The 25,133-nt window shown below is 43.4% G+C and overlaps 2 protein-coding genes across 2 annotated transcripts in view; one reads left to right on the forward strand and one right to left on the reverse strand.

The window, feature by feature from the left end:
* Positions 1–25,133, reverse strand: part of CASK (calcium/calmodulin dependent serine protein kinase) — a 286,458-nt gene that overhangs the window by 179,179 nt on the left and 82,146 nt on the right. The window contains 3 exon segments of the mRNA XM_040423804.1: positions 14,042–14,114; positions 19,020–19,097; positions 23,880–23,985. Of these exon segments, the coding sequence (XP_040279738.1) occupies positions 14,042–14,114; positions 19,020–19,097; positions 23,880–23,985 (257 nt within the window).
* On the forward strand, positions 5,877–8,682 carry GPR82 (G protein-coupled receptor 82). Its single transcript, XM_040423807.1, has 2 exons — positions 5,877–5,951; positions 6,812–8,682. The coding sequence occupies exon 2, from the start codon at positions 6,828–6,830 to the stop codon at positions 7,878–7,880; it is 1,053 nt and encodes a 350-aa protein (XP_040279741.1). The 5' UTR covers positions 5,877–5,951; positions 6,812–6,827; the 3' UTR covers positions 7,881–8,682.

Consider the following 25,133-nt stretch of genomic DNA (forward strand, 5'->3'; position numbering starts at 1 on the left):
AAGCCTAAGGCTTCGTTCACATCACCGTTCTGGCTTTCCGTTCTCCTGCTCCGTCTAGGAGCAGGAGAACGGAAAGGATGGAAAAGGCACATAACTGACGCCAAACTGAGTCAAACGGAGCCCTTAGGACCCCATAGATTATAATAGGATCTGTTATGTTTCCGCTCAGAAGATGATTTTTAAGCGGAGACAAAAGTCTTAAACGGAGCCCTTAGGACCCCATAGATTATAATGGGGTCCGTTATGTTTCCGCTCAGAAGATGATTTTTAAGCGGAGACAAAAGTCCTAAACGGAGCCCTTAGGACCCCATAGATTATAATGGGGTCCGTTAGGTTTCCGCTCAGAAGATGATTTTTAAGCGGAGACAAAAGTCCTGCATGCAGGACTTTTGTCTCCGCTTAAAAATCATCTTCTGAGCGGAAACCTAACGGACCCCATTATAATCTATGGGGTCCTAAGGGCTCCGTTTAGGACTTTTGTCTCCGCTTAAAAATCATCTTCTGAGCGGAAACATAACGGACCCCATTATAATCAGCCTAAGATGGATTAGAGGTATGGAGATAAAAACCCAAGACCAGACATGTAAATAAAAAGCTGTAAAACGGTGTAAACTACTAAACCATAGCAGTTGCAAAGATCTATAGCGTTAAAGGATATGTCCCAGTTCAGAGCTGAACCTGGACATACTCACATTTCACCCAGGCAGCCGCTCTAATATGAGCATTTCATGCTCCGATGCTCTCCTCTGCCCTGTGCTGAATCGTGCAGGGCAAAGGCTTTTTATGGAGATTCGGTGACGTATCAGGCTCTGCACAGGGGCTGCCTGGGGGAAAATGTGGGTATGTCAAGGTTCAGCTCTGAACCCGAACAACCCTTTTAAAACAGATGTGGGCCTCCACACACTAGTTTTTATTTTTAAGCAAAAAAATAAAAATTTTAAATAAAAACATACAAGGCAGATGTTTACTTGATAGTATTTTTACAAGTCTTTCCAGTGGTTTGTTTTATTGAAACATGCATTCCTTTCTGCCATTTGAAGAAGTGCGTTAGAAACACTTTATAGGAAAAACAACAGCCAAAAATGCAAAAAACAAAACAAAAAACACAATGCTATGTATGTACACTTTTCAACAGAACTTCCATAGACTGTTAGGCCTCATGCACACGACCGTTGTGCGTTTGCGGATCCGCAAAACACGGATGGCGTCCGTTCCGCAATTTGCGGAACGACGCGGACAGCCATTAATATAACTGCCTATTCTTGTCCGCAAAACAGACAAGAATAGGACAGGTTATTTATTTTTTTTGCGGACCACGGAACGGAGCAACGGATGCGGAAAGCACACAGTGCTGTCGGCATAATTTGTGGCCCCATTGAAGTGAATAGGTCTGCATCCAAGCCGCAAATACTGCGGCTCGGATGCAGACCAAAACAACGGTCGTGTGCATGAGGCCTAAGACTGCAGTTTTTCACAAAAAATAAAGCTCTGAAAAACAATGGAAAATGATGTGTGAATTTTGTTTTCTCTTGAAAAAACTAAAATAAAAAAATTTATATCCTAGTCTTACTCAGAATTTCTATAACTTAAAGAAAATTGTACATGCTCCAGGAGTTAATTTTTAGTTATAAAATTTACAGTAGATGAACGCGAGAAAAGAGCAGGGATCTCTACACTCAGCAGGAACAGTACTTGAACTTTGTAATACATTCCCCATGTGTACAGTCCTCAGCATGAGAGGGGAGACGTGCGCAGCGCACACAGCAGAGCTCACACTTCCCACCACAAAGAACCCAAACACTAAGCAATCATGGAGAGAGACATTTTAAATTTAAAAAAAAATAAAAATAAATAAAAAAGCACAGGGGAAGGAAAACGACCCAAAACATGCCCTCTGATCAGAACATTTATGGTACATATCTATAGGATGTGATGTCAGGTGAGGGTCCCGATAGGTGTGGAAATGGATAGCTGACAGCATGCAAGGCCTCCTCTCCGTTGCTGACTGGTGCATGATAGCACCCCATTATTGAAACCGGATCGTATCCCAGAGGTACCCACACGTATAAAAAATGTATGACATATCCATGGCACGGTAAATCTAAGAGGTAATATGTATATTACAATCTACAATTTTGCTCCTTCTATAGCCAGTGGGGGATCTTACTTAGTGTCATATACAGTGATAGCCTTCAGATTGTACATAGATAGGTAAATGTCAATCTTCTGGACCAGGTATAGAAAGAAGAGCAATACCGATTCTTCTCTCAAACCACTATATATCAATTTACTAAGCTCCTTCATAGCGTGCTACATGTGGAATAAAATGCATTTCAGTGTTTTAGGTTCACTTTAAAAGGGTCTTCCAATATTTTACTACTGATAACCTATCCTCTGGATAGATCATCAGTATCTGATTGGTGGTTGTCCAACACCCGGGACCCCCACTAATCAGCTGCTTGAGAAGGCACCAGCGCTTCTGTGAGCGCCCTTATTAACCTAATCAGTCTCCTGTTAGACCCCTTCATATTTGGCTGAGAAAGAAGGGCATATCAGGCAATGGCCACACATGCAGAGTTTTTGATGCAGATTTTCAGGTCTAAATCAGGTGTCGATCATAAAAAGGAAAGAAAGAATTAGGCTAGGGTTAAACAGTGACCAGTGTTGCACAACATTTATTGTAATGATAGTCTATAGTCTCGTACTGCGACGCGACAGTCGCAAAAAATACATCCAAGTTGGAATTTTGTGTGACTGTCGCGTCTCCGCATGCCGCAGTGTGACACCATAGACTATCGTTAAAAGTAAGGTCGTGCGACATGTTGCAGTGTAGTAGTTCCATTTTTTTCCAGCGCAAGTAGCCATACCGTAAAAATACCTGTGCATGGCGGGGGCCCAGCCCTGCGATATGCTTATGGATTACTGCTAATTTGGTAATTTGCATGTGGCACTGTGTGTGGTGACACTTAAGGCACTTTCAGATGAGCATGTCCAGTGTGGTAAACACGGTCTATGTGGGAGTACGATTTCCCGTTATGGTCCTTTCACAGGACCACAAGACATTATAATGATTAATAATGCTGTGTGTCTCTGACCTTGCATCTACTGAATTATACTGACTGCATTATGTATGAAAGGAGCAGTGTCCATAACTGGAAATCATGCTCCCACAATCAGCGTTTTCCGCACTGGACATGCTCATCTGAAAGCACCTTTGGCTACTTTCAAACTCAGGCAGGGATCAGCAAAAACTTTTCCGTTACTGATAATACAACCATCTGCATCTGTTATGAACGGATCCGGTTGTATTATCTTTAACATAGCAAGGATGGATCCGTCATGAACTCCATGAAAGTCAATGGGGGACGGATCCGTTTTCTATAGTGTCTGAGAAAATTGATCTGTCCCCATTGACTTACATTGTGGGCCATGCCGGATCAGTTTTGCTCCGCATCCCATGACGGAACGAAAACCTCAGCTTGCTGCCGTTTGCTCTCCAGTAGGGGAACACAACCAAATGGAACGAAATGCATTTGGGAGCATTGTGTTCTGCTCAGTCCGTCTTGTCCCCATTGACAGAAGGATCTCAATAACGGAAAATGTAAACGAGTGTGTGAAAGCGCCTTAATTAACAGTTTATCAAATAGCGTATTTTACAGAATAAAATTTTGTGAGATTCACCACTAGAAATGTGTAGCAGGAAACGAAGTTAATTCATTTTAAGGCATCAAGGAAAGTATTTGGCTTTTTCTTGGCAGCATTTCTCAGAAAATGACAAAGAACACTGTACAAGTTCCCTTTGTATTGCGTCTAATTTATCCAGGTAGACTAGACCTCTATCATGCTTATTCCAGTGCCCACATTGCTGGAGGTTTGATAAAACACTTTTTGGGTAGGACTACAACTAGACTATGCTGGAACCATTATATTGCTAGAGAAAAATGGTTATGAAAAAACTTTTCCTCTAGAAGCTTCCTTTTTCCTCCATACCTTTTAGGTTAGTGCTATTACTAGACTTCACTAGAGAGATCAATCACATACATGCATTGAGTAGCTTGTAAAGGTCTCAAAACCTCTGCCCATGCTGGGATTTCAAAGCGATCTCACTTGACTGCAGTGATTTTGAAAAGATTTGCAAGCTGCTCAATGCATTTCTATGGAGAACAATTCCACAGAGATTCATTTTTCCAGCAAAGTCTAGTCGCAGTCCTCGCCTAAAAAGAGAACTTACCTCCAAAGAGTAACATGGAAAAATAAAAATAAAATATCACTTGGATTAAGGGCTCCTGCACACTGCCGTATCAGTTTCTGTGCCCCACAAAGCACGGATGCGCAAAACACGGATACCGGCCAAGAGCTTGCTGCTTTTATATTTTTTACACTCCTTCACAAAAGTCCTATCCTTGAGCACAAAAATTGACAAGAATAGAATATGTTAAAAAAAAAAAAATTGTGGGGCCATGGAACAGACTTACGAATGCGGACAGCACAGGGGGTGTGCTGTCCACATCTTTTGCGGCCCTGTTGAAATTAATAGGCCCGCATCTGGTCTGCAAAAAATGTGTATCAAATGCAAACCAAAACTACAGCCTGAGCCCTAAAAGTGTTACTTCCTGATGACACTTATTTTTACCAATAGCTAACATTCAGCAAAAATAACTGGTTGTAACGACGCCAGATGTTCGCAGACCTTCACTTCAGCTATAGGCTCTCTGGTCAAGTCCTAACTAATGGCTTTTGGTACTCGCATCACTGTTTTGTTTGATCCATCAGAAGAACAGAGGGGGAAAAAAAAAATGGATCCTCCATTATGTATCAGTTTTTGTCAGTTCCGTCCGAGATGCATTATTTTAGACGGAAGAAAAAGTCCTGCGTGGGACTTTCTCCCATTTAAAATAACAGATCTCTGACGGAACTGACAAAAATGGTTGCAAAATGAGCACAATGATAGATCATCAGCTTCTGATCGGCGGGGGTCTGACACCCGGGACCCCCACGATCAGCTGTTTGAGAAGGCTGCGGCGCTCCAGCAGCGCCGCGGCCTTCTCACCGTTTACCGCTGACACAGTGACGTCACGACTAGTATCAACTAGCATGGGCGGGGCTAAGCTCCATTCAAGTGAACAGAGCTTAGCCCCGCCCACGCTAGTTTATACTAGTCGTGATGTCACTGGGCCAGCTGTAAACAGTGAGATCGTGCGGGTCCCGGGTGTCAAACCCCCGCCGATCAGAAGCTGATGATCTATCCAGAGGATAGATAATCAGTTAAAACAAAGTGCAGAACCCCTTTAAAGGAAAAGTGTCACCAAAAATGTTATCTACCAGTTTAAACCTTTTTTTTTTTTATCTTTTTATTTTCTGATTAGATTTTATTTTTATTTTTTTTATTCTACTTCCTAAACATGATTATGGGGGCGGCCTTCTTGCCTGAGATGTTCTTAACAGCATTTAGAAAACATTAAGAAGAAAATCGCTTTATGGCAGCCCCATGGGCCACAGACACAATGGTCAGGAGGGGACCTCATTGACTTCTATGGGAGAGCTTTCTAGGCATGATCTGTGACCTGTGCAGAGGTCATTGTACAAGAAAAGAATAAATGCACTTTGACAATCACCCATTGTGATAGGAGGATCCTAATGGCAAGCACTCATTAGTATAGGAGGACCGGGAAGAGGCTAATGCAGCGCCTGCAGGCTCTGTACTCACCGCTTCCTGGTCCTCAGCCGCTCACTGTGCTGCGACTTCGCAAAGCATGAGGATGCTTTTTAACTTATTAAAAAAAAAAAAATATGTAACATAAAAAAGTGATTTAACCAGCAGGTCATTTTCTGATGACACGTTCCCTTTAAGTCATTCTAGGAGTGGTTTACAGGAGTAGTATAGCAAATACACACAGCAGCTTCTTCTTCTTCTTCTTCTTCAGTTCCTGTCAAGTGAAGCATCACTGTCGGTAAGTCAATACACCACAGCTATATCTATATTTTTTTATATGTCTGACAGCAAGCAGCGATCACTGCAATGGAAAGAAATTAAAGCATTCATCATATCAATCAGAAGGTTGTACAACTATTACTCACATCATGTATAAGCTTTATATTCCTTTATATTACATACCCTATAGCATGAATGGCCAACCTACGGCTCTCCAGCTGTTGCAAAACTACAGCTCCCAGCATGCCCAGACTGCCTACAGCTATCAACAGGGCATGGTGGGAGTTGTAGTTTTCCAACAGCTGGAGAGCCGCAGGTTGACCACCCCTGCCCTATAGGGCATGTACCCCTGCCCTATAGGGCATGTAAATCCTCAGTGCATCTGGCTGAAATCTGCACCAAATCGAGCAGATTTTGCGGTTGATGTCACCATGGAATCGCAGTGGATCTGCAACACATTTCACCCTCAGCATTGTAAAGGGTAAAACCCGCAGCAAATTGGAAATCCGCACTGCTTGTCAGGTTATGTGCGGATGCTGAAGCAGATATTCTCCAGTGTGTAGATGAGATTTTTTTTTTTAAATCCCCTCTACTTTTCGGAAACAATCCAGCAGTGTGGAGTTGACATGCATAACTCCGCAGCATTCACATCACATGGGAACACACCCAATGAGTGACCTCCAAAACACATTTGGTGTTATTCTTGCTGTCAAAATGCGTAAACTCTTGACTGAACCCATGCGGAACGTACAAGTTGATGAGGCCTGTTTTTCGGTTTTGTGGCTTCCATTATAACCGCATGCACTGAACACATGGTCCTGCGTACAGGGCGGTCACATTTTGCAGTTTTTACAACCACTGTCTTCTTTGTGTTTGTAGGGCGCGTACAGAAGTCATGAGTAATAAGACAGACTGTCTCCACTTCACTGCGATCACTTCCACTGGTCTTCCTGTGGTTTACGCACTGATGTTCTTACCAAGCTTAACTGGAAACATCATCTCTCTCGTGATATTCAAAAGACTCAGTCGAAAGACATCGACACACATCTACCTCATTACCCTTGCAGCCTCTAACATTGTTTTATCAGCTGGCCAGCCCTTTCAAGTAATGTACTACAGCCAAGCCTGGTCCTGGCCATACGACTCCGCGCTATGCTCCATCGTCTATGAAGGAGTGAGCATACTCACACACTGCAGTATGTGTGTGAGCATCACCATTTTCTGCTGGATTGCGGTCAGTCGTTACGCTACACTAACAAGGCATAAAGAGCGCGGGCAGGTTAAACCAGAAACCATATATGAAAAAATTATTTTTGGACAAATTCTTAAAGCCTTCAGGAACCCCAAATTTGCCTTTTACCTGTGTGCTGGTGTCTGGTTTAGTTTTGCAAGCGTAAATATGGTTTGTTTTCTGGTAAACCTGGAACGTGCGCCAGATAAAGCTTGTTTCGATAAAGAAGCAGAGATTGATGAGCAACTGTACAAGATAACCTCCGTCGTAGAGTCGGCCTGCTTTTTTACATTCTTCCTAGTGGTCCTGCTGTTTTACTACTTTTTTATAAAGCACATACAACAGCTCCAAGTCGACAGCTGCATTGGAGAAAAGCATCTCGTTTACAGGAAGGTAAAGCACCACCTCATCATCATTGTGGCTTTGCTGCTGCTCTGCTTCACGCCTTATCACCTCTCCAAGTTTCTCCTGGTGGGATTCGACCACTCGCAGGGATGTCAGCGGCTAAGCGCACTGATAGAAATTAAAAACTGCTGCCTGTGTCTTGCCGAGTTCAGAAGCTGTACAGACCCCATTGTCTACTTTTGCTTAGACGAAACCTTTAAGAAGAACTTTCTCCTTTTTTGGAGAAAACGTTCAACAGAAAGAGGTCAGTCCGGCGAGGCAAACCATCAATCCACTGTGCAAACACCGACGTCATCTGGGAGGATTATATAGAGCACAGTGACAATTGAAGATGGCTGCTCATGACTCGAGAACGAGGCCTACAAAAAAAAAAAAAAAGACTGCAACAATTTGGAACATTCTCGGGGCAAAAGTGTCCGATTGCGCTTTGTGCAGCATCAGTAACTTGCTAATAAGCCCTCTGCAATCATAAAGGACACCAGAGCCCAAAAGCAGCCAACCGAGGCAACAGCACAGACATTATAAGTCCTTATGAATATGAACACATGAAAAATTAAACACTTGCCATGGGCAGGAGATCAGAGGCTCCGAAAACTGACTACAATAATCTTCTGCTTCTTGAATAGAAGGACATTTGGGGAGGGAACATGACAGCTGGAAATAGGTAAAGACCTCATAAATTCAATTATTACATGGAGCCTAACCGAGAACTAGGACACTAGTGAACGACTGAACACAAAAATCATCTGATGCCTTGGGGCTGTAAATATGTTCATCTAGTCTGAAAGTAACACGTTATCACACTGGTGGGGTGATGTTTTTAGAAAATGCGGAGAGTGACCACTTTGTACTAAACCGAAAGCCCACACTTCCTTTTTGAGAAAGAAAATAATTAAAACCTTCTTAAGAAAAGTTTTGTAAGAATTCTGAGCACTCAGGTGGACAGAAACGGCTACGGCCAGGACTAAACACAGACCTTTTGCAGGGACAGCTACAGTCCTAGCCTTGTGGCTCATGCACACTGACATACTATGGATATAATAGGGCTTCCATTAAGGCCTCATGCACACGACCGTTGTTCTGGTCCACATCCTAGCCGCAGTTTTTGTGGCTCGGGTGCTGACCAATTCACTTCAATGGGGCCGCAAAAGATGCGGACTGCACTCCGTGTGCTGTCCGCATCCGTTGCTCCGTTACGTGGCCCCGCAAAAAAAATATAACATGTCCTAATCTTGTCCGTTTTGCAGACAAGAATAGGCATTTCTACAGTAGGCCGCCTGTTCTATTGCACAAATTGCGGAAGGCACACGGACGGCTCCCATGTTTTGCGGATCCGCAATTTGCGGACTGCAAAAAACGGAACGGTCGTGTGCATGAGGCCTAAGGTGCATGAATCCTCTGCTGTATATCAGCGGGCCTGGGATTTCATATGAAGGTTGTTCATCAGGTCTCAGAATGAAACAAGTGCTCCATGGGACTCCGGACGTACAGAGGTGATCCCCTTAGAAGCACCATTGTAGAATATCTCCATACATACCAAAGCCTGTATGACCCAATTCTAAAAGACCCATACAGGTTCCACGAACGTCTCTGCTGCATGTCTGAACTGTTCACCAAAATTCATTCCTTCAAAAGTATTTCTTTTTACCTTTCCATATACAATATAGCACTATTTAACTTTTGTATTTTTCAGTATAAGGGCTCTTTCACACTTGCGTTCTTTTCTTCCGGCATAGAGTTCCGTCGTCGGGGCTCTATGCCGGAAGAATCCTGATCAGTTTTATCCTAATGCATTCTGAATGGAGAGAAATCCGTTCAGGATGCATCAGGATGTCTTCAGTTCCGGACCAGAACGTTTTTTGGCCGGAGAAAATACCGCAGCATGCTGCGCTTTTTGCTCCGGCCAAAAATCCTGAACACTTGCCGCAAGGCCGGATCCGGAATTAATGCCCATTGAAAGGCATTAATCCGGATCCGGCCTTAAGCTAAACGTCGTTTCGGCGCATTGCCGGATCCGACGTTTAGCTTTTTCTGAATGGTTACCATGGCTGCCAAGACGCTAAAGTCCTGGCAGCCATAGTAAAGTGTAGTGGGGAGCAGTATACTTACCGTCCGTGCGACTCCCCGGGCGCTCCAGAGTGACGTCAGGGCGCCCCACGCTCATGGATGACGTGTCGCATGGTTCACGTCATCCATGCGCATGGGGCGCTCTGACGTCATTCTGGAGCGCCCCGGGAGCCGCACGGACTAAGTATACAACTCCCCCGCTCCCCACTACTACTATGGCAGCCAGGACTTTAATAGCGTCCTGGGTGCCATAGTAACACTGAACGCATTTTGAATGAACCGACTCCTACTAGATTTAAATTGGAATAAAAAAAAAAAAGTTTAAATGTCCCAATTCACAAAAAGGTATAATTACTGTATTTTTCGCCCTATAAGACGCACCTAGGTTTTTGAGGAGGGAAATAAGAAAAAAATATTTTGAACTAATGGCGGTCCGTGGGGGGCACTGTTACGGGGGGCGGTCCGTGGGGGGCACTGTTACGGGGGGCACTGTTACGGGGGGCACTGTTACGGGGGGCGGTCCGTGGGTGGCACTGTTACGGGGGGCGGTCCGTGGGTGGCACTGTTACGGGGGGCGGTCCGTGGGTGGCACTGTTACGGGGGGCGGTCCGTGGGTGGCACTGTTACGGGGGGCACCTGTGGGTGGCACTGTTACGGGGGGCACCTGTGGGTGGCACTGTTACGGGGGGGACCTGTGGGTGGCACTGTTACGGGGGGCACCTGTGGGTGGCACTGTTACAGGGGGCACCTGTGGGTGGCACTGTTACAGGGGGCACTGTTACGGGTGATCATTGTGGGGGCATCTGTGGATGACACATACATAGGATCTTATCTTATGTGTCATCCACAGATCCCCCCCATAACAGTGTCTGTGTAGTGAATGGGGGCCGGCATCTGTTTCTGTAATGGCAGCGGGGCCTGCTTTATTCATAAAGTGGGTGGAACAGGCGCGTGACGTAGTGAGCTACGCTACGAGCGCCCACCCGGCCTCCTGACTGCCAAGAAGTTAGTAGTACAGCACTAGATTTAAGATGATTGGAATACTTTAACAATATCCACAAGTTAGATATGATTACCATATACTACAGTGAGCGGGGCCCGGTGTAGAAGAATACAGTGACTGCACCGGGCCCCGCTGCCATTACAGAAACAGATGCCGGCCCCCAGCCCCTCCTCCCTCTCAGCCTATTCACCGGACGGTCGCAACATTCGCCCCGCTAAGACGCACTGCTATTTTTCCCCCATTTTTGCGAAAAATACGGTACTTCTCTACTGTAAGAATAAAGGCCAATGGATGCAGTCTGTCATGTTACTGCAAAACGAACACGTTAAGTGACCATGAAGAAGCATGCTTTTCATATGCTTCACTATATGGCACGCAACGCACAGTTAAGGAGCGGCAATACTTACACTTTCCATTGTGTTGTGTTCCGCTAGGTTAACCTAGCCTCTCACTGATCACTGATTAAGTAAATAGGTTTTTTGCAGGACTAGACACTTGTATAAGTGAAGGGAATGGATAGTCAATAGTTCAAGACTGAAGCTGTAAACCATATGAAAAACTGCTGTCATTCAGCTAAGGCTATAAAAACTTGTAAACTCGGATTGTTAGCTTAAACTGTAAACATGACTATGGGATTCTACTAGGGAAATCATGTTTTACAATAAATGCCCCTTCTCCTGCCCCGTCCTGGATCCCCCCACTGCCCTATTTTCAGCAGAAGATCAGCACACAAAGGAGAAGGCAGCAGCTTCCTGGCCAGTAGTTCTGTGGTAATGACATGTATGTTGCCTTTCTTTTCTTCAAGGAATGTATAAAATACATTTGCATATTAAATACAGAGGACTCGGAGTCGGAAGTACCAAAAACTGAGGAGTCGGGCCATTTATCTACCGACTCCACAGCCCTGCTGGAAAAAACACCACATACTGTGCTGGTGCGCTCTCTTTCAATCTGAGTTGATGATGGGAGGACGCTGGGTCCAAGTGTTTGCATCCCTTGAGCTCTAGAATATAATGAATACTGCAAATCTGTCTATGTATATAGTTGTGTGATGACTTTGTAAAGTTACTTTTAGCTGGATTTTGAGAACCACCTGTTTGTGTATATAATTTGTAATATACACTTTATACAGTAAGTAAAAAACAAACAAACAAAAAAAAAAAACACACAGTATCCTGGAACTGGTTTCACTTTTTAAAAAAGAACGAAAGACAAATATACTCGCCGACTACCATCAAAAGGTTGAATTGTACAGGGATGTTACAAATTAAGTATATGTTAAAAGGGGCTTTGCCACAAGTTTTACAGTTTCAATAACCATACGTTTTAGACAATATCCGAAATGGGAACAAAACTTAAATAAAGAAACTTTAAATTCATCTGAATGTCAAACCAAACCATTCAGAAAAGCCAGCAAGCCTCAGAGGTTTCTTGGGACCATGCACAGATCATGTGCATGGTTTATTCAGGGGCCATCACTGCACATGCAGGACATACCAATATAAACCAAGATTGCAAATCAATCCATAAGAAACAGAGGTAAGTGACTGACTTCCAAGCTAGCTACCAATGGGGGTTATCTCCTGCCAGGGAGGATAAAAATCAATGATTAAAAAAAAAAAGATTTTTTTTTTATTTAAAATCAGATTATTTTTTTATATTAAATGCTTTTTGAGGAAAATATATTACCATCCAAAGGTTATTCCATCCTGAAATAATTAGATACATTTTTTAATTATGTAGAATAAGGCTGTATATATGTTTAATTTTTTTTGTAAATAAATTCCATTAATCCATTCACAATGTCATGCTCTTCCAGAGGTTTTTGTAAGATTATTGGGCAGTTTCTCTGCCTACAAGATATTATCACAGATGCTTGGTTTAGGTTACTTTCACACTCTCGTTTTGTGCAGATCCGTCATGGATCTGTACAGACGGATCCGTACAGATAATACAAATGTCTGCATCCGTTCAGAACGGATCCGTTTGTATTATCTTTAACATAGTCAAGACGGATCCGTCTTGAACACCATTGAAAGTCAATAAAGGACGGATCCGTTTTCTATTGTGCCAGATTGTGTCATAGAAAACTGAGCCAAACTGATCCGTCCTGGCACACAATGTAAGTCAATGGGGACGGATCTGTTTGGCTCAGTTTCGTCAGACGGACAGCAAAACGCTGCAAGCATCGTTTTGGTGTCCGCCTCCAAAGCGGAATGGAGACGGAACGGAGGCAAACAGGCATTCTGAGCGGATCCTTTTCCATTCAGAATGCATTATGGCAAAACTGATCCGTTTTGGACCGCTTGTGAGAGCCCTGAACGGATCTCACAAACGGAAAGCCAAAACGCCAGTGTGAAAGTAGCCTTACTTTTGCAGTTCTCAAAACTGAATTTGACTCAGCAGAGATCACATGCCTCTTCTTCACAGCAAAAATGTTATAACATGAACAGAGTTGAAAAAAAGACCTTAATCCTAACTTCTACAAACCTATGAATGCAGAATCAACCTAATCAATCTAATATGAACAGTTGTTATTCTAAAAATCTTCATCTACTTGCATATTATAAGGTATACCAGCAAGAATTAGTCTTTATGTAGAAAACTATGATTTAAATCAAGCCTTACTGACTAGTAATTTAAATCGTGATTTAAATTAAATCCACCCTGTCTCCCGCTGTACATTTGGGGCCTATAATAGGCTCCGATCTTGGCTCTAGAGGAGGATCCTCTAATGGGAGTTATTACCTCAACAGTCATATTTCTAGTCCATTTGTAATTCATACAAGCTGGTATGTCGACAGATGACCTTCATGTGAAGGCCAATTTTTGCCCATGCACAGGTCACCAACCTGTGATACGGCAGTGACAATTGGAGCTCTGAACAATCATTTCTAGGTTAGAGCTGCAGACAAAACTTCGGGTTGCTTACAGCCGATACTCATTTCCTTCCAGTAACTTACACTACAGCTGTGACAATTTTTAGCTTTTTATCTTAGCAAAACGACAGTTATTCACTGTGGGCTCTCCCTTGTCCAGCCCTCTAAGAAGAATTTCCAAGCAGATCAATTCTAGAGATGGGTAAATTGATTCGAAAGAAGTGATTCGTCTCATCATGCAGAGATGAGGATGCTTCCCCCACCCTACTTAACAGACAGGGCCAGATATCTCGGCAGGTCCTTACTATCTTGCGCCTGCAACAAGAAGCAGCACAAGTGCAGAGGCTGCTCCGGAAGCAGGGCAGTGGCACAGGTCCGAGATGTCCAGCCTTTACAATCAAGCAGCTGAAACGGATTAATCAGTCATAACTGCAGCTCCAGCCCTTGGAGTCTAAATTGAAAGTCCAAAAGAAAATATACCTTTTTGGTTACAGAACAAATATAGCAAATATTAATTCTCTTACCTTTACATCTCTGTGAATGATATTATTGTCATGACAGTAGCGCAGGGCTTCTAGAATCTGTCGCATGTAGTGACTGTAAAGAGAAAAGAAATACTGTCTGATCTTCCCATATAATGCATACACAATGTAATATATAAAGCCAAGTGTATGTGTGCGTATGTATGTATGTATGTATGTATGTATGTATGTATGTCCGCTAAAGGAATCCGCACCGTCGCATTTACAATCATGAAATGTGGCACACAGGTACATCAGGTGTCCGGGAAGGTTTTAGACCAGGTCTCAGCTCTCTAGGACGTACCGTTCCTGAGATATTCCCAAAAAACGCATTAGCCAATAGAAGCTTGGTCACATGACCCTTATAAGCCAATAGAAGCTCTCAGGTCCTCCACATACACAGTTTTACTTCAGGTTTCCATAACCCAGCCATTTTTCTTCACTGCTGTAGGAGAGGTTTAAAGGAAATCTGTCACCAGGATAATTGCTATTGAAGTAAAGCCATGGCCTAATAGCACTTAGTACCTTATTTCTAGATGTGCCTTTGTTCCAGCAATAGAGGTTTCTATCCTCTGAAAATCCAGTTTATTTGGTATGCAAATGAGCCAGTAAGGTGCCCAGAGGGGCGTCACTCTTGCAGGAAGGAGCCCAGAAACACCCCCTGCCACAATGTGTCCACCCTCAAAAAACTTAAAACCCGGCCCCCAGGACCTGCCAATCCACGCCACTTATCTGATTAGGCCACAAAATATGGATACTCCCTGCGTTCATCTCGCACTTTCCTTTGTCTCTTTTGCAGCCCCCAACGATCCTCAAAAATGTGGCTCCGACAAGCATGAAACACTAAGCGTTAAAAATTATTTATCTTTGTCTAATTTTTTTACATCACAGAAACCTGACATTTTAACAGGGGTGTGTAGACTTTTTATATGCACTGTATATAATAGTGTGTGTATAGGCCCATCAAGAAATTGCCAAGTAACCTTCATAAACGTCCACTCCACATAGGTGCTGCTGGAAAAAACATATTAAACTTCTAATACTTGAGAAGATACATCTAAAGAAGTGTGAAGGCGCTGAACAGAGAATAGATAATGAAAGCAACAACCCAGCAACTATCGGCAATCCCACCCAAACACTTATATTACACTTGTGAAATGCGGGTCACACTGAAGCACCCAAAATGAATAACATCTAGGAGATCTAGAGGGTGTAGAAAAGGAACACAGACGACCAAGCAAACCATCGAGGAGGTCTTCACTGCTGGCCTCATCTTCTACAATAACCCATCTCTTGTAAGTCGTTAAGGCAGAGCGGAAGACAACCACCGCACAACGTAGGAAAGGTCCTGATTTGTGCACAGATGGCTAGCTGGCGTATCAATGTGTTCATATTCAAGTAAGCACACTGATGTGGGCGATTAGAAATTCAATATTTTCTAGGGTTAGCAGACGCTTACCACATCTCGCTGTTAATAACTACACGTTAACTGAGGAAAGCATTGAAAACCTGACAAAAAAAAAACAGTAGTTGCACAGAGAACCCAGCAAACCGGGCCCCTGGCATGTTTAAGGGCGCCTTCACATACTGGGGATTGTGTTGCAGAATTTTCTGCAGCTTAAAAATCTGTTCCATTCATATGAATGGTGCGGCATGCACATGGATTTCTGCAAGCTCCATTCAAGTCAGTGGAACTGATTTTCAGTCATGGAAAACTCTGCAACAAAAAGTGTAACATGTGAAAGCACCCCTAAAAGTTTATATACGGCCAGTAGCCAAGTGCATGGGAGGCAGAAGGATATATCACAGGAAGCCAAACTCCCTGTAGCCTCAGCTCTAGTTTTTTCAGATCAGCTGTTGGACAGTTCTTCAAGTTCAAGACTGGAAACTTACTATTTTAAGAGTTCATTTGCATGCGAAAAATGCATGTGGATTGAGAACTGTACTTAAGAAGGGGGGGGGGGGAAGCACACTTTCATATTGAATTGCTGTGATGTTGTGCAATATAGTTACTGGCAACAGACTTACTGTTTTCTAACTTCTTACTTTTTGAGCTGCCTATTCTGTTTCATAAAAAAAAATGTATGTCCCCATCTTTAACACACCCTCAGAATTACAGAAAAAAATAAAATAAAAGGATTTAAAGGGCTTCTGTCTCCAGAATCATTGTAGTGCTGATCAGTGACACGTGCGCAGGTCTCCAGAAGCTAGCAGTCATGGTCCCATCCCCATCTGTGGCTTTAGTTCTGAGAAAACTGAACTTTTAATAGATGCAAATGAGCCTCTAAGGGCAATGGGGCATTTCCGTTACTCCTAGGCAATGGGGCCTTTCCGTTACTCCTAGGCAATGGGGCCTTTCCGTTACTCCTAGGCAATGGGGCCTTTCCGTTACTCCTAGGCAATGGGGCCTTTCCGTTACTCCTAGGCAATGGGGCCTTTCCGTTACTCCTAGGCAATGGGGCCTTTCCGTTACTCCTAGGCAATGGGGCATTTCCGTTACTCCTAGGCAATGGGGCATTTCCGTTACTCCTAGGCAATGGGGCATTTCCGTTACTCCTAGGCAATGGGGCATTTCCGTTACTCCTAGGCAATGGGGCATTTCCGTTACACCTAGGCAATGGGGCATTTCCGTTACTCCTAGGCAATGGGGCATTTCCATTACTCCTAGGCAATGGGGCATTTCCGTTACTCCTAGGCAATGGGGCATTTCCGTTACTCCTAGGCAATTCAAATGGAAAAAAGATGGAGGCAGCACCCTCAAATTGATGAAAAAGAAGTGTTCCTTATCCATATGAGGCAGTCCAACCATATGTAACTTTTCAGCTAAACCTTAGTATGCTGGAGAAAGGCTTAGGTTTAGCCGAAACGTTGCATATAATTGGACTGCCACATATGGATTAAAGGAACGCTTCTTTTTCATCAATTTGTGCATGCTGTCTCCATCTTTTTCCATTTGAATTCTGAAGGAGAATTGGACATTGCTCTAAGTAGGGGGCGTGCACCCTCATATTGGACTTGAAATTGGGGTGCTGTATCTTTCTTTTTCTTCATTATTCCTAGAGGCTCCGTTTTCTGAGCTGCTGCACCCCCTGCGTTTTATTGACAGTGACAGGCAGCGTAAAAGTCATCACGCCTGGCCCTGACTCCTAGTCTTCAGCGCTTGGCGCGGTACAGAGATGAACTACCGTTGAGCTTCTCTCATGTACTGTGCCGGGTACTGAAGCCCACGGCAAAGCTCAAGACTAGGAGCAGTCAGGGCCAGGCATGAAGACACTTACACTGCCTGGCCCTGTCAATTAAAGTGCAGAGGGAGCGGCTGCAGCATGGAAAACTGAGCCTCTAGGAGTAATGGCAACGCCCCCGTTGCTCTTAGAGACTCATTTGCATATATTAAAAAGTTCTCTCTGAAATAAAGTCACAGATGGGGATGGGACCAAGACGGATAGCTTCTGCAGCCCTGTGCACATGTCAGAGCTCAGCCCATTTCACTACAATGATTCTGGTGACAGAAGCCCCGCTTACAATAAGAATCTTCATTTAGTCCCTGATGACCTGTGATGTAAAGGCGCTCATAGACATGGAAGTAAAGTTATCCATACCAACTGATTTTGGCTGACCAGATGACCATCTTATGTGTATAGGAGTGTGAGAGGTCTCATGTCGGGGTGAAAGAAGGCATGTTGAATTTCAACATCAACCCAATCCTTTGTTCTGAAGGTAGACACCCTACACCGCTCTCACCATTGAGATCACCGGCATGCTCAGATAAAGCAAGCAGGCATGTATGGGGGAGTCGGGAGAATAGCTGTCAGTCGCCAAATACGTCTTGACCCATAAGCTATTGAAGGTGTATGGGCAACTTTAGGATTGAAACATTGCTTTGCCCACGTGTACCATATATGGGAAGGTATATGAAGGCAATCAAAGATACCTGCCCCCTTTGTTCTACTGCAAGAGTTAGGCCCCTTTCACACAGGCGAGTATTCTGCGCGGGTGCAATGCGCGAGTTGAACGCATTGCACCCGCACTGAATCCTGACCCATTAATTTCTATGGGGCTGTGCACATGAGCTGTGATTTTCACGCATCACTTGGGCGTTGCGTGAAAATCGCAGCAAGCTCTTTATTCAGCGTTTTTCATGCAACGCAGGCCCCATAGAAGTGAATGGGGCTGCGTGAAAATCGCAAGAATCCGCAAGCAAGTGCAGATGCGGTGCGATTTTCACGCATGGTTGCTAGGCGAAGATCGGGCTGGGGGCCCGATCTGTATTATTTTTCCTTATAACATGGTTATAAGGGAAAATAGCATTCTGAATACAGAATGCAAAGTAAAATAGTGATGGAGGGGTTAAAAATAAAAAATAAAATTTACTCACCAAGTCCACTTGATCGCGTAGTTGCGGATCTGTCTTCTTCTGTAATGTTGAGCTGCCGGGTAAGTACCTGTGGTGATGTCACATCACATGATTCAATCACATGGTCCCTCACCATGGTGATGAACCATGTGATTGGACCATGTGATGAGCACAGCGACGTCATCAAAGGTCCTATTCCTGTGCACAGCAAAGAAGAAGACAGAAGAGATGCCGGCTGCGCGATCAAGTGAATTAAGGTGAGTTAAATGATAATTATTTTATTTTTTTAACCCCTCCAGCCCTATTGTACTAAGCATTCTGTATTAAGAATGCTATTATTTTCCTTTATAACCATGTTATAAGGGAAAATACAATCTACAGAACACCTAACCCGAACTTCTGTGAAGTTCGGGTTTGGGTATCAAACATGCCGATTTTTCTCACGCGCGTGCAAAACGCATTACAATGTTTTGCACTCACGCGGAAAAATCGTGCATTTTCCCGCAACGCATCAGCATCTTATCTGGGCAAAAAACATGATGCCCGTGTGAAAGAGGCCTTAAGTGCCACCATGTGAAAGGTGCAAAAAGACATCAAAAACTTTTTGCAGATGTAAAAGTTACATACCTGGCAACTGCTTCACTGTACACAAAACCAGCATCGGCTCTTTTTACAATTTCAAAGCACAGGTCGGCTCCATCCATGCTGTAAAAAGAAGAAAAGTATGTCAGAGGCTGAAGAGGTCGACTTTTCTAAACAAACCTGCTCTGAATATCTCATTTACTACTCAAAAAAACTATCTGCATGACCTGATGGAGAGTAACAAACGCAGAGCCCCATTACAGCGTCTTCCTATTGTTATTCATTTCACTTTTAGAGCAATTCGTCTCAGCTAAATACACAGATATAATTTGAGCTGACGGCACTTTTGCTGGAGCAATCAAATCCACTTATGAAGCATGGAATGAAAAAGAATTAAAAAAATAAAATAAAAAAAATACAAAATAAAAACAAGTAACTTTGTAAAAAAAAAAAAAAAAAATAAGGATACAAATGGCAAAGCATATCCGCTAGGGGTGCTGAAGTTTGCATACAAATGGAACGGCTCAAAGGTATTCAGCTCAGTAAGAAAATAGTCAGCCAGAGACGTCAATCGAAAATGTATTTTTGCATTAGGCTACTTTCACACTGGCGTTTTGGTTTCCGTTTGTGAGATCCGTTTCAGGGCTCTCACAAGCGGTCCAAAACGGATCAGTTTTGCCCTAATGCATTCTGAATGGATAAGGATCCGTTCAGAAAGCATCAGTTTGGCTCCGTTCAGCCTCCATTCCTCTTTAGAGGAGGACAACAAAACATGGCTTGCAGCGTTTTGGTGTCGATCTGACGAAACTGAGCCAAACGGATCTGTCCCTATTGACTTACATTGTGTGTCAGGACGGATCCGTTTTCACTGACACAATATGGCACAATAGGAAACGGATCCGTCCCCCATTGACTTTCAATGGTGTTCAAGACGGATCCGTCTTGGCTATGTTAAAGATGATACAAACTGATCCGTTCTGAACGGATGCAGACGGTTGTATTAACTGAACGGATCAGTCTGTGCAGATCCATGGCTATTGGAAGTTAATACAATATGCCAAAGGCTCCAATTATTCTCCCTAATGTGAGGTTTTTGCACGGATCCAACAGATTTGCAGTTACAGTAAGAATCAATAGTTGATGAGATCATGCCACCTATCATGACAAGTCTGCTTTAGTCAATTATATTATTCCACATAAATGGACAATTCTGGAGAACTTCTTCTCATGTCTCTATATTGTGCAGTTCCTCTATTATTCCTAAGAGTTTATAAATAAATTGGCAAGTAGGTGTTACCCCCTTGGGGGTCTCTGCATACTCCGCGCTCTCTGCAACTGCCGCGCCCTCTCCACTTTGATTGCCAGGAGCAGTCAGTCAGTGAAAACATTAGCCCTGTCAAAGTGCAGCAGTTAAAGAGAGAAGAGCCTCTAGGTGTAATGACAACGCCCGCGTTGCACCTAGAGGCTCATTTACATATATAAAAATGTCTCTCAATGGGAGCACATATGAACATGGGACCAACACAGATGCATTCTGCTGCCAAGCGCAGTTTCATAGGTAAAAAGTTGTGAAAAAGGTTTTTTTTTGTGCATTCAAAAGTTCTGAATATTGGCATGACTGAATGACAGATTTCTGCAGTTAATACTTTCTCCTAGGAAGAGGATATGCAAATTAGCTCTTAGCAGGCTCCGCCTCCAATGCCACCAGATGTACTTTCTTCAATTCACTTGAGTCCTTGCTCAATATGAAATATGGAGTGCCGAGAGCTAATACATTACATACTTCATATGGTTAAGTGTTTTTTGATACTGTACTCCAATCATCAGATTAAAAAAATGAGAAAAGGCAAAATTAGGTAAAAACCTTAACGGGCTGTCCACGTTGCTGGATTGAAGTATTAAGTCTGCCACCTTTTGGCCAAAGGTGAAACTGCTGCTTATGCGATTAACAATTACAACACTGGGCACAAACTTGTAAGGCCGAATTCACATGGCCGTGTTCCGCGGCCGAGAGCAGTCCGTGGTATGCCGGGCTGGATTCCTGTTCAGAGTAGGAGCGCACAGCGTCATTTGTTGCTATGACGCCGTTGCACTACAGTAATACACTCGTATGATCTATACGAGTGTATTACTGTACAGCGGCGGCGGCATGAAGCGAACGGCGTCATAGCAACCAATGACGCCGTGCGCTCCTGCTTTGAACAGGAATCCAGCCCTGCATACCACGGACCGCTCTCGGCCGCGGAACACGGCCGTGTGCATTCAGCCTAAGGGAAATCGTTTTTCCAACCACAATCTTGCAATTCACCTACTACGCCCCAGTGGTGTAGATCTGCACTAATCTCATGTCTCAGCCTGGTCAAGTGAAAAGCTACAGGTGCTGTGTGCATTAGGAACATGAATATAAGTGCACAGGTTTAAAGGGGTTATCCCATGACTAATGTAAAAAAAACAAAAAAAACAATCATATAGTACATGACTATCTCTAACAAAGCTAGAACCAACCTTGTCCCTCACATGGATCCAGAGATCTCCCCATTCATTGCTCTGCTAGATTTATATCAAGCTGACAGCTCAAGGGGAGTGTCTTTTCTGCTACAGCTCAGGGGGTGTGTCAATGGTCTCCCTATCACAGCTCAGGAGGCAGTTGAAGGATGAAACTGAGCATGTGCAGCCATCTCAGCGAGCAGGTCAAAGAAATAAGAAAAAAAACAGCAGGTGGCGCTATACAGATACATTTTATTGAAAAACTCAGTGGCTGTGCTAAATCTTTAATTCCACGCAATTATAAAAGTATTCAGATTCAGGTGCTGGTTTGAAAACTGAAGAATATTTTTCATGGGACAGCCACTTTAATAGCAAGTTGCACTGCATGGAGCGATAATGCTCTTGCTACAACGGCTGTCATGGCTGAAGAAATGTAGACTGTTTCTACATTACCAAATGACAGCTACAAACCCATAAGGTACCTGCACATGGTGTGTTTTATGCGCCAATTTGCAGCGCTGATTTTTGTAAGACCAACAGCAGCATAACAAAATACTGGCTAAATAGATAAGATACGAAAAATCTCATGGACACGGTGCAAAATTTTTCCATGTGTAATTTGGCCTGTGGTGCAGATTTTGAAATCGGTAGCGTGCCAATTCTTCGTGAGGTTTTCATTGCAGGTTTCATTCTTTTACAGAGCAATCTGTGAAATCAGGGGCCAAATCTGCACCAAAATCTGTATGTAACAGGTGGATTTTGCGGCAGATACACAGTAAAATCTGCAGGAAAAGCATTACAATGTGCATGTAAGCCTTAGGCCTCTTTCACACGGGCGTTGCGGGAACATGCACGATTTTCCCGCGCGAGTGCAAAACATTGTAATGCGTTTTGCACGCGCGTGAGAAAAATCGGCATGTTTGGTACCCAAACCCGAACTTCTTCACAGAAGTTCGGGCTTGGGATCGGTGTTCTGTATATTGTATTATTTTCCCTTATAACATGGTTATAAGGGAAAATAATAGCATTCTGAATACAGAATGCATAGTACAATAGCGCTGGAGGGGTTAAAAAAATAAAAAATAAAATTTTAACTCACCTTAATCCACTTGATCGCGCAGCCCGGCTTCTCTTCTGTCGTCTTCTTTGCTGTGTGCAGGAAAAGGACCTGTGGTGACGTCACTCCGGTCATCACATGGTCCGTCACATGATCTTTTACCATGGTGACGGACCATGTGATGACCGCAGTGACGTCACCACAGGTCCTTTTCCTGCACACAGCAAAGAAGACGACAGAAGAGAAGCCGGGCTGCGCGATCAAGTGGATTAAGGGGAGTTAAATTATTATTATTTTTAACCCCTCCAGCGCTATTGTACTATGCATTCTGTATTCAGAATGCTATTATTTTCCCTTATAACCATGTTATAAGGGAAAATAATAATGATTGGGTCTCCATCCCAATAGTCTCCTAGCAACCGTGCGTGAAAATCGCACCGCATCCGCACTAGCTTGCGGATGCTTGCGATTTTCACGCAGCCCCATTCACTTCTATGGGGCCTGCATTGAGTGGAAAACAATATAGAGCATGCTGCGATTTTCACGCAACGCACAAGTGATGCGTGAAAATCACTGCTTGTGTGCACAGCCCCATAGAAATGAATGGGTCAGGATTCAGTGCTGTTACAATGCGTTCACATCACACATTGCACCCGCGAGGAATACTCGCCCGTGTGAAAGGGGCCTTAGGGTACAGCCACATGTGTAAATGCTGTGGATCTTCCAGCGCGGAATTGCATGCAGAAAATCCACAGCATTTCCAATACAAAGTGGATGACATTTCACAAATCTCATCCAAACACTGTGAGGAAAAGCAACAGCATAAACTGACTTGGTCAGTGGGTTTTCAGACCACAGCATGTCAATTTATGCTGTAGCTTTTACCTGCAGCTTTCAACCTTTGAAATTCAAATGTTTGAGAGCAGAAAACCCACTGTGATTCTAGCAGCTTTGCGGAAGCAGATCTCAGGCTGATTTCTAGCAATGGACTTGCCGCGTGTTGCATCAGTGCTGAAGATTTGCATGCGAATCTGCAGCATTTACAGTAGCATCATAGTGGATGAAATTTTCCCAAATTTCACCCACACACTGTGGACATTAACCGCAAGAAAATCCACATGTAACTTGACATGTAGAGCAGGCTTAAAAAAAGCCTGTGGGATATCCTCAGAGGAAAAAGAGGTTCCATTTTCTGCATCAGTCTCTGCTAATGGCGGAGCCCAGCAAGAAAGGCGAAAAAGAGCAAAATATCTGCCTATATACAGCAACCTCAAAAGTAAAGGCATTGACATATCATTAATTCACCGCTGCATATGTTGAAGACTAGAAAGAAGAAAGAAAAAAAAGTTTGACAAACTTACAATTCGAAGACCATGTAGAGCATTCCATCGGAGCTGTACGTCTCCAAGAGCTCCACAATGTGTGGATGTTTCAGCATGTGACATATGCTGGCTTCTCTCTTCAAATCTGCAAAAGAAAGACAACGTCACAAGCGGATAGACCTCGGACTGGATGTATTCTGCCTTTTAGACCTCATTTAGATGTATTTAAAAAAATAATAATAAAAAAAAAAAAAACACAACACGCTCACTTTTGGTACTTCAGACTCCCAGCAACACCTTCCAACATTTAGAACTTGACTACCATTCTGTGTTGAACTGCACATTATGCAAATATCATACTATAATACGTATTTCTACATTTGTAATTTTATTCCTTTGCACACGAAAATTAGGATTTTTTTTGGGCATCGGCAGAATTCCATTTCCACGAACTCGAATGAAATGTAATTGCATGTGGATTCCTTAATACCTTAACATCTTCTCCACATGATAAGGACATCGGAGATCACAGCAGGAAAGACGAAAATAATGTAAATGGAAGAAAAGCCCTCCAGATCTATTAGCACATCAGACTCATTTTACTTGGGGAGTAGTGCAAAACGTCTCCAAATATTCACAGCAATGTTGCTTAAGTAACATAGTAACAGTTTATAAGGCCGAAAAAAACACATCAGTTCATTCAGTCCGTCCTGTTATCCTGCAAGTTGACCCAGAGGAAGGCAAAAAAAAAAAAATGAGGTAAAAGCCAATTTTCCCCACTTAAGGGGGAAAAAAATTCCTTCCCGAATCAGGCAATCAGAATATCTCCCTGGATCAACGACCCCTCTAGTAGCTATAGCCTGTAATATTATTACACTCCAGAAATACATCCAGGCCCCTCTTGAACTCTTTTAGTGAACTCACCATCACCACCTCCTCAGGCAGAGAGTTCCATAGTCTCACTGCTCTTACCATAAAGAATCCTCTTCTATGTTTGTGTACAAAACTTCTTTCCTCTAGGCTGTCCCCTCGTCACAGTCCTGGGGATAAATAGATGATGGGATAGATCTCTGTACTGACCCCTGATATATTTACACATAGTAATTAGATCTCCCCTCAGTCGTCTTTTTTCTAAAGTGAATAACCCTAATTTTGATAATCTTTCAGGGTACTGTAGTCCCCCCATTCCAGTTATTACTTTAGTTGCCCTCCTCTGGACCTTCTCCAGCTCTGCTGTGTCTGCCTTGTTCACAGGAGCCCAGAACTGTACACAGTACTCCATGTGTGGTCTGA

Source organism: Bufo bufo, chromosome 3 (genome assembly GCF_905171765.1).
Source record: "Bufo bufo chromosome 3, aBufBuf1.1, whole genome shotgun sequence".
In the NCBI taxonomy this organism is placed as follows: Eukaryota; Metazoa; Chordata; class Amphibia; order Anura; family Bufonidae; genus Bufo; species Bufo bufo.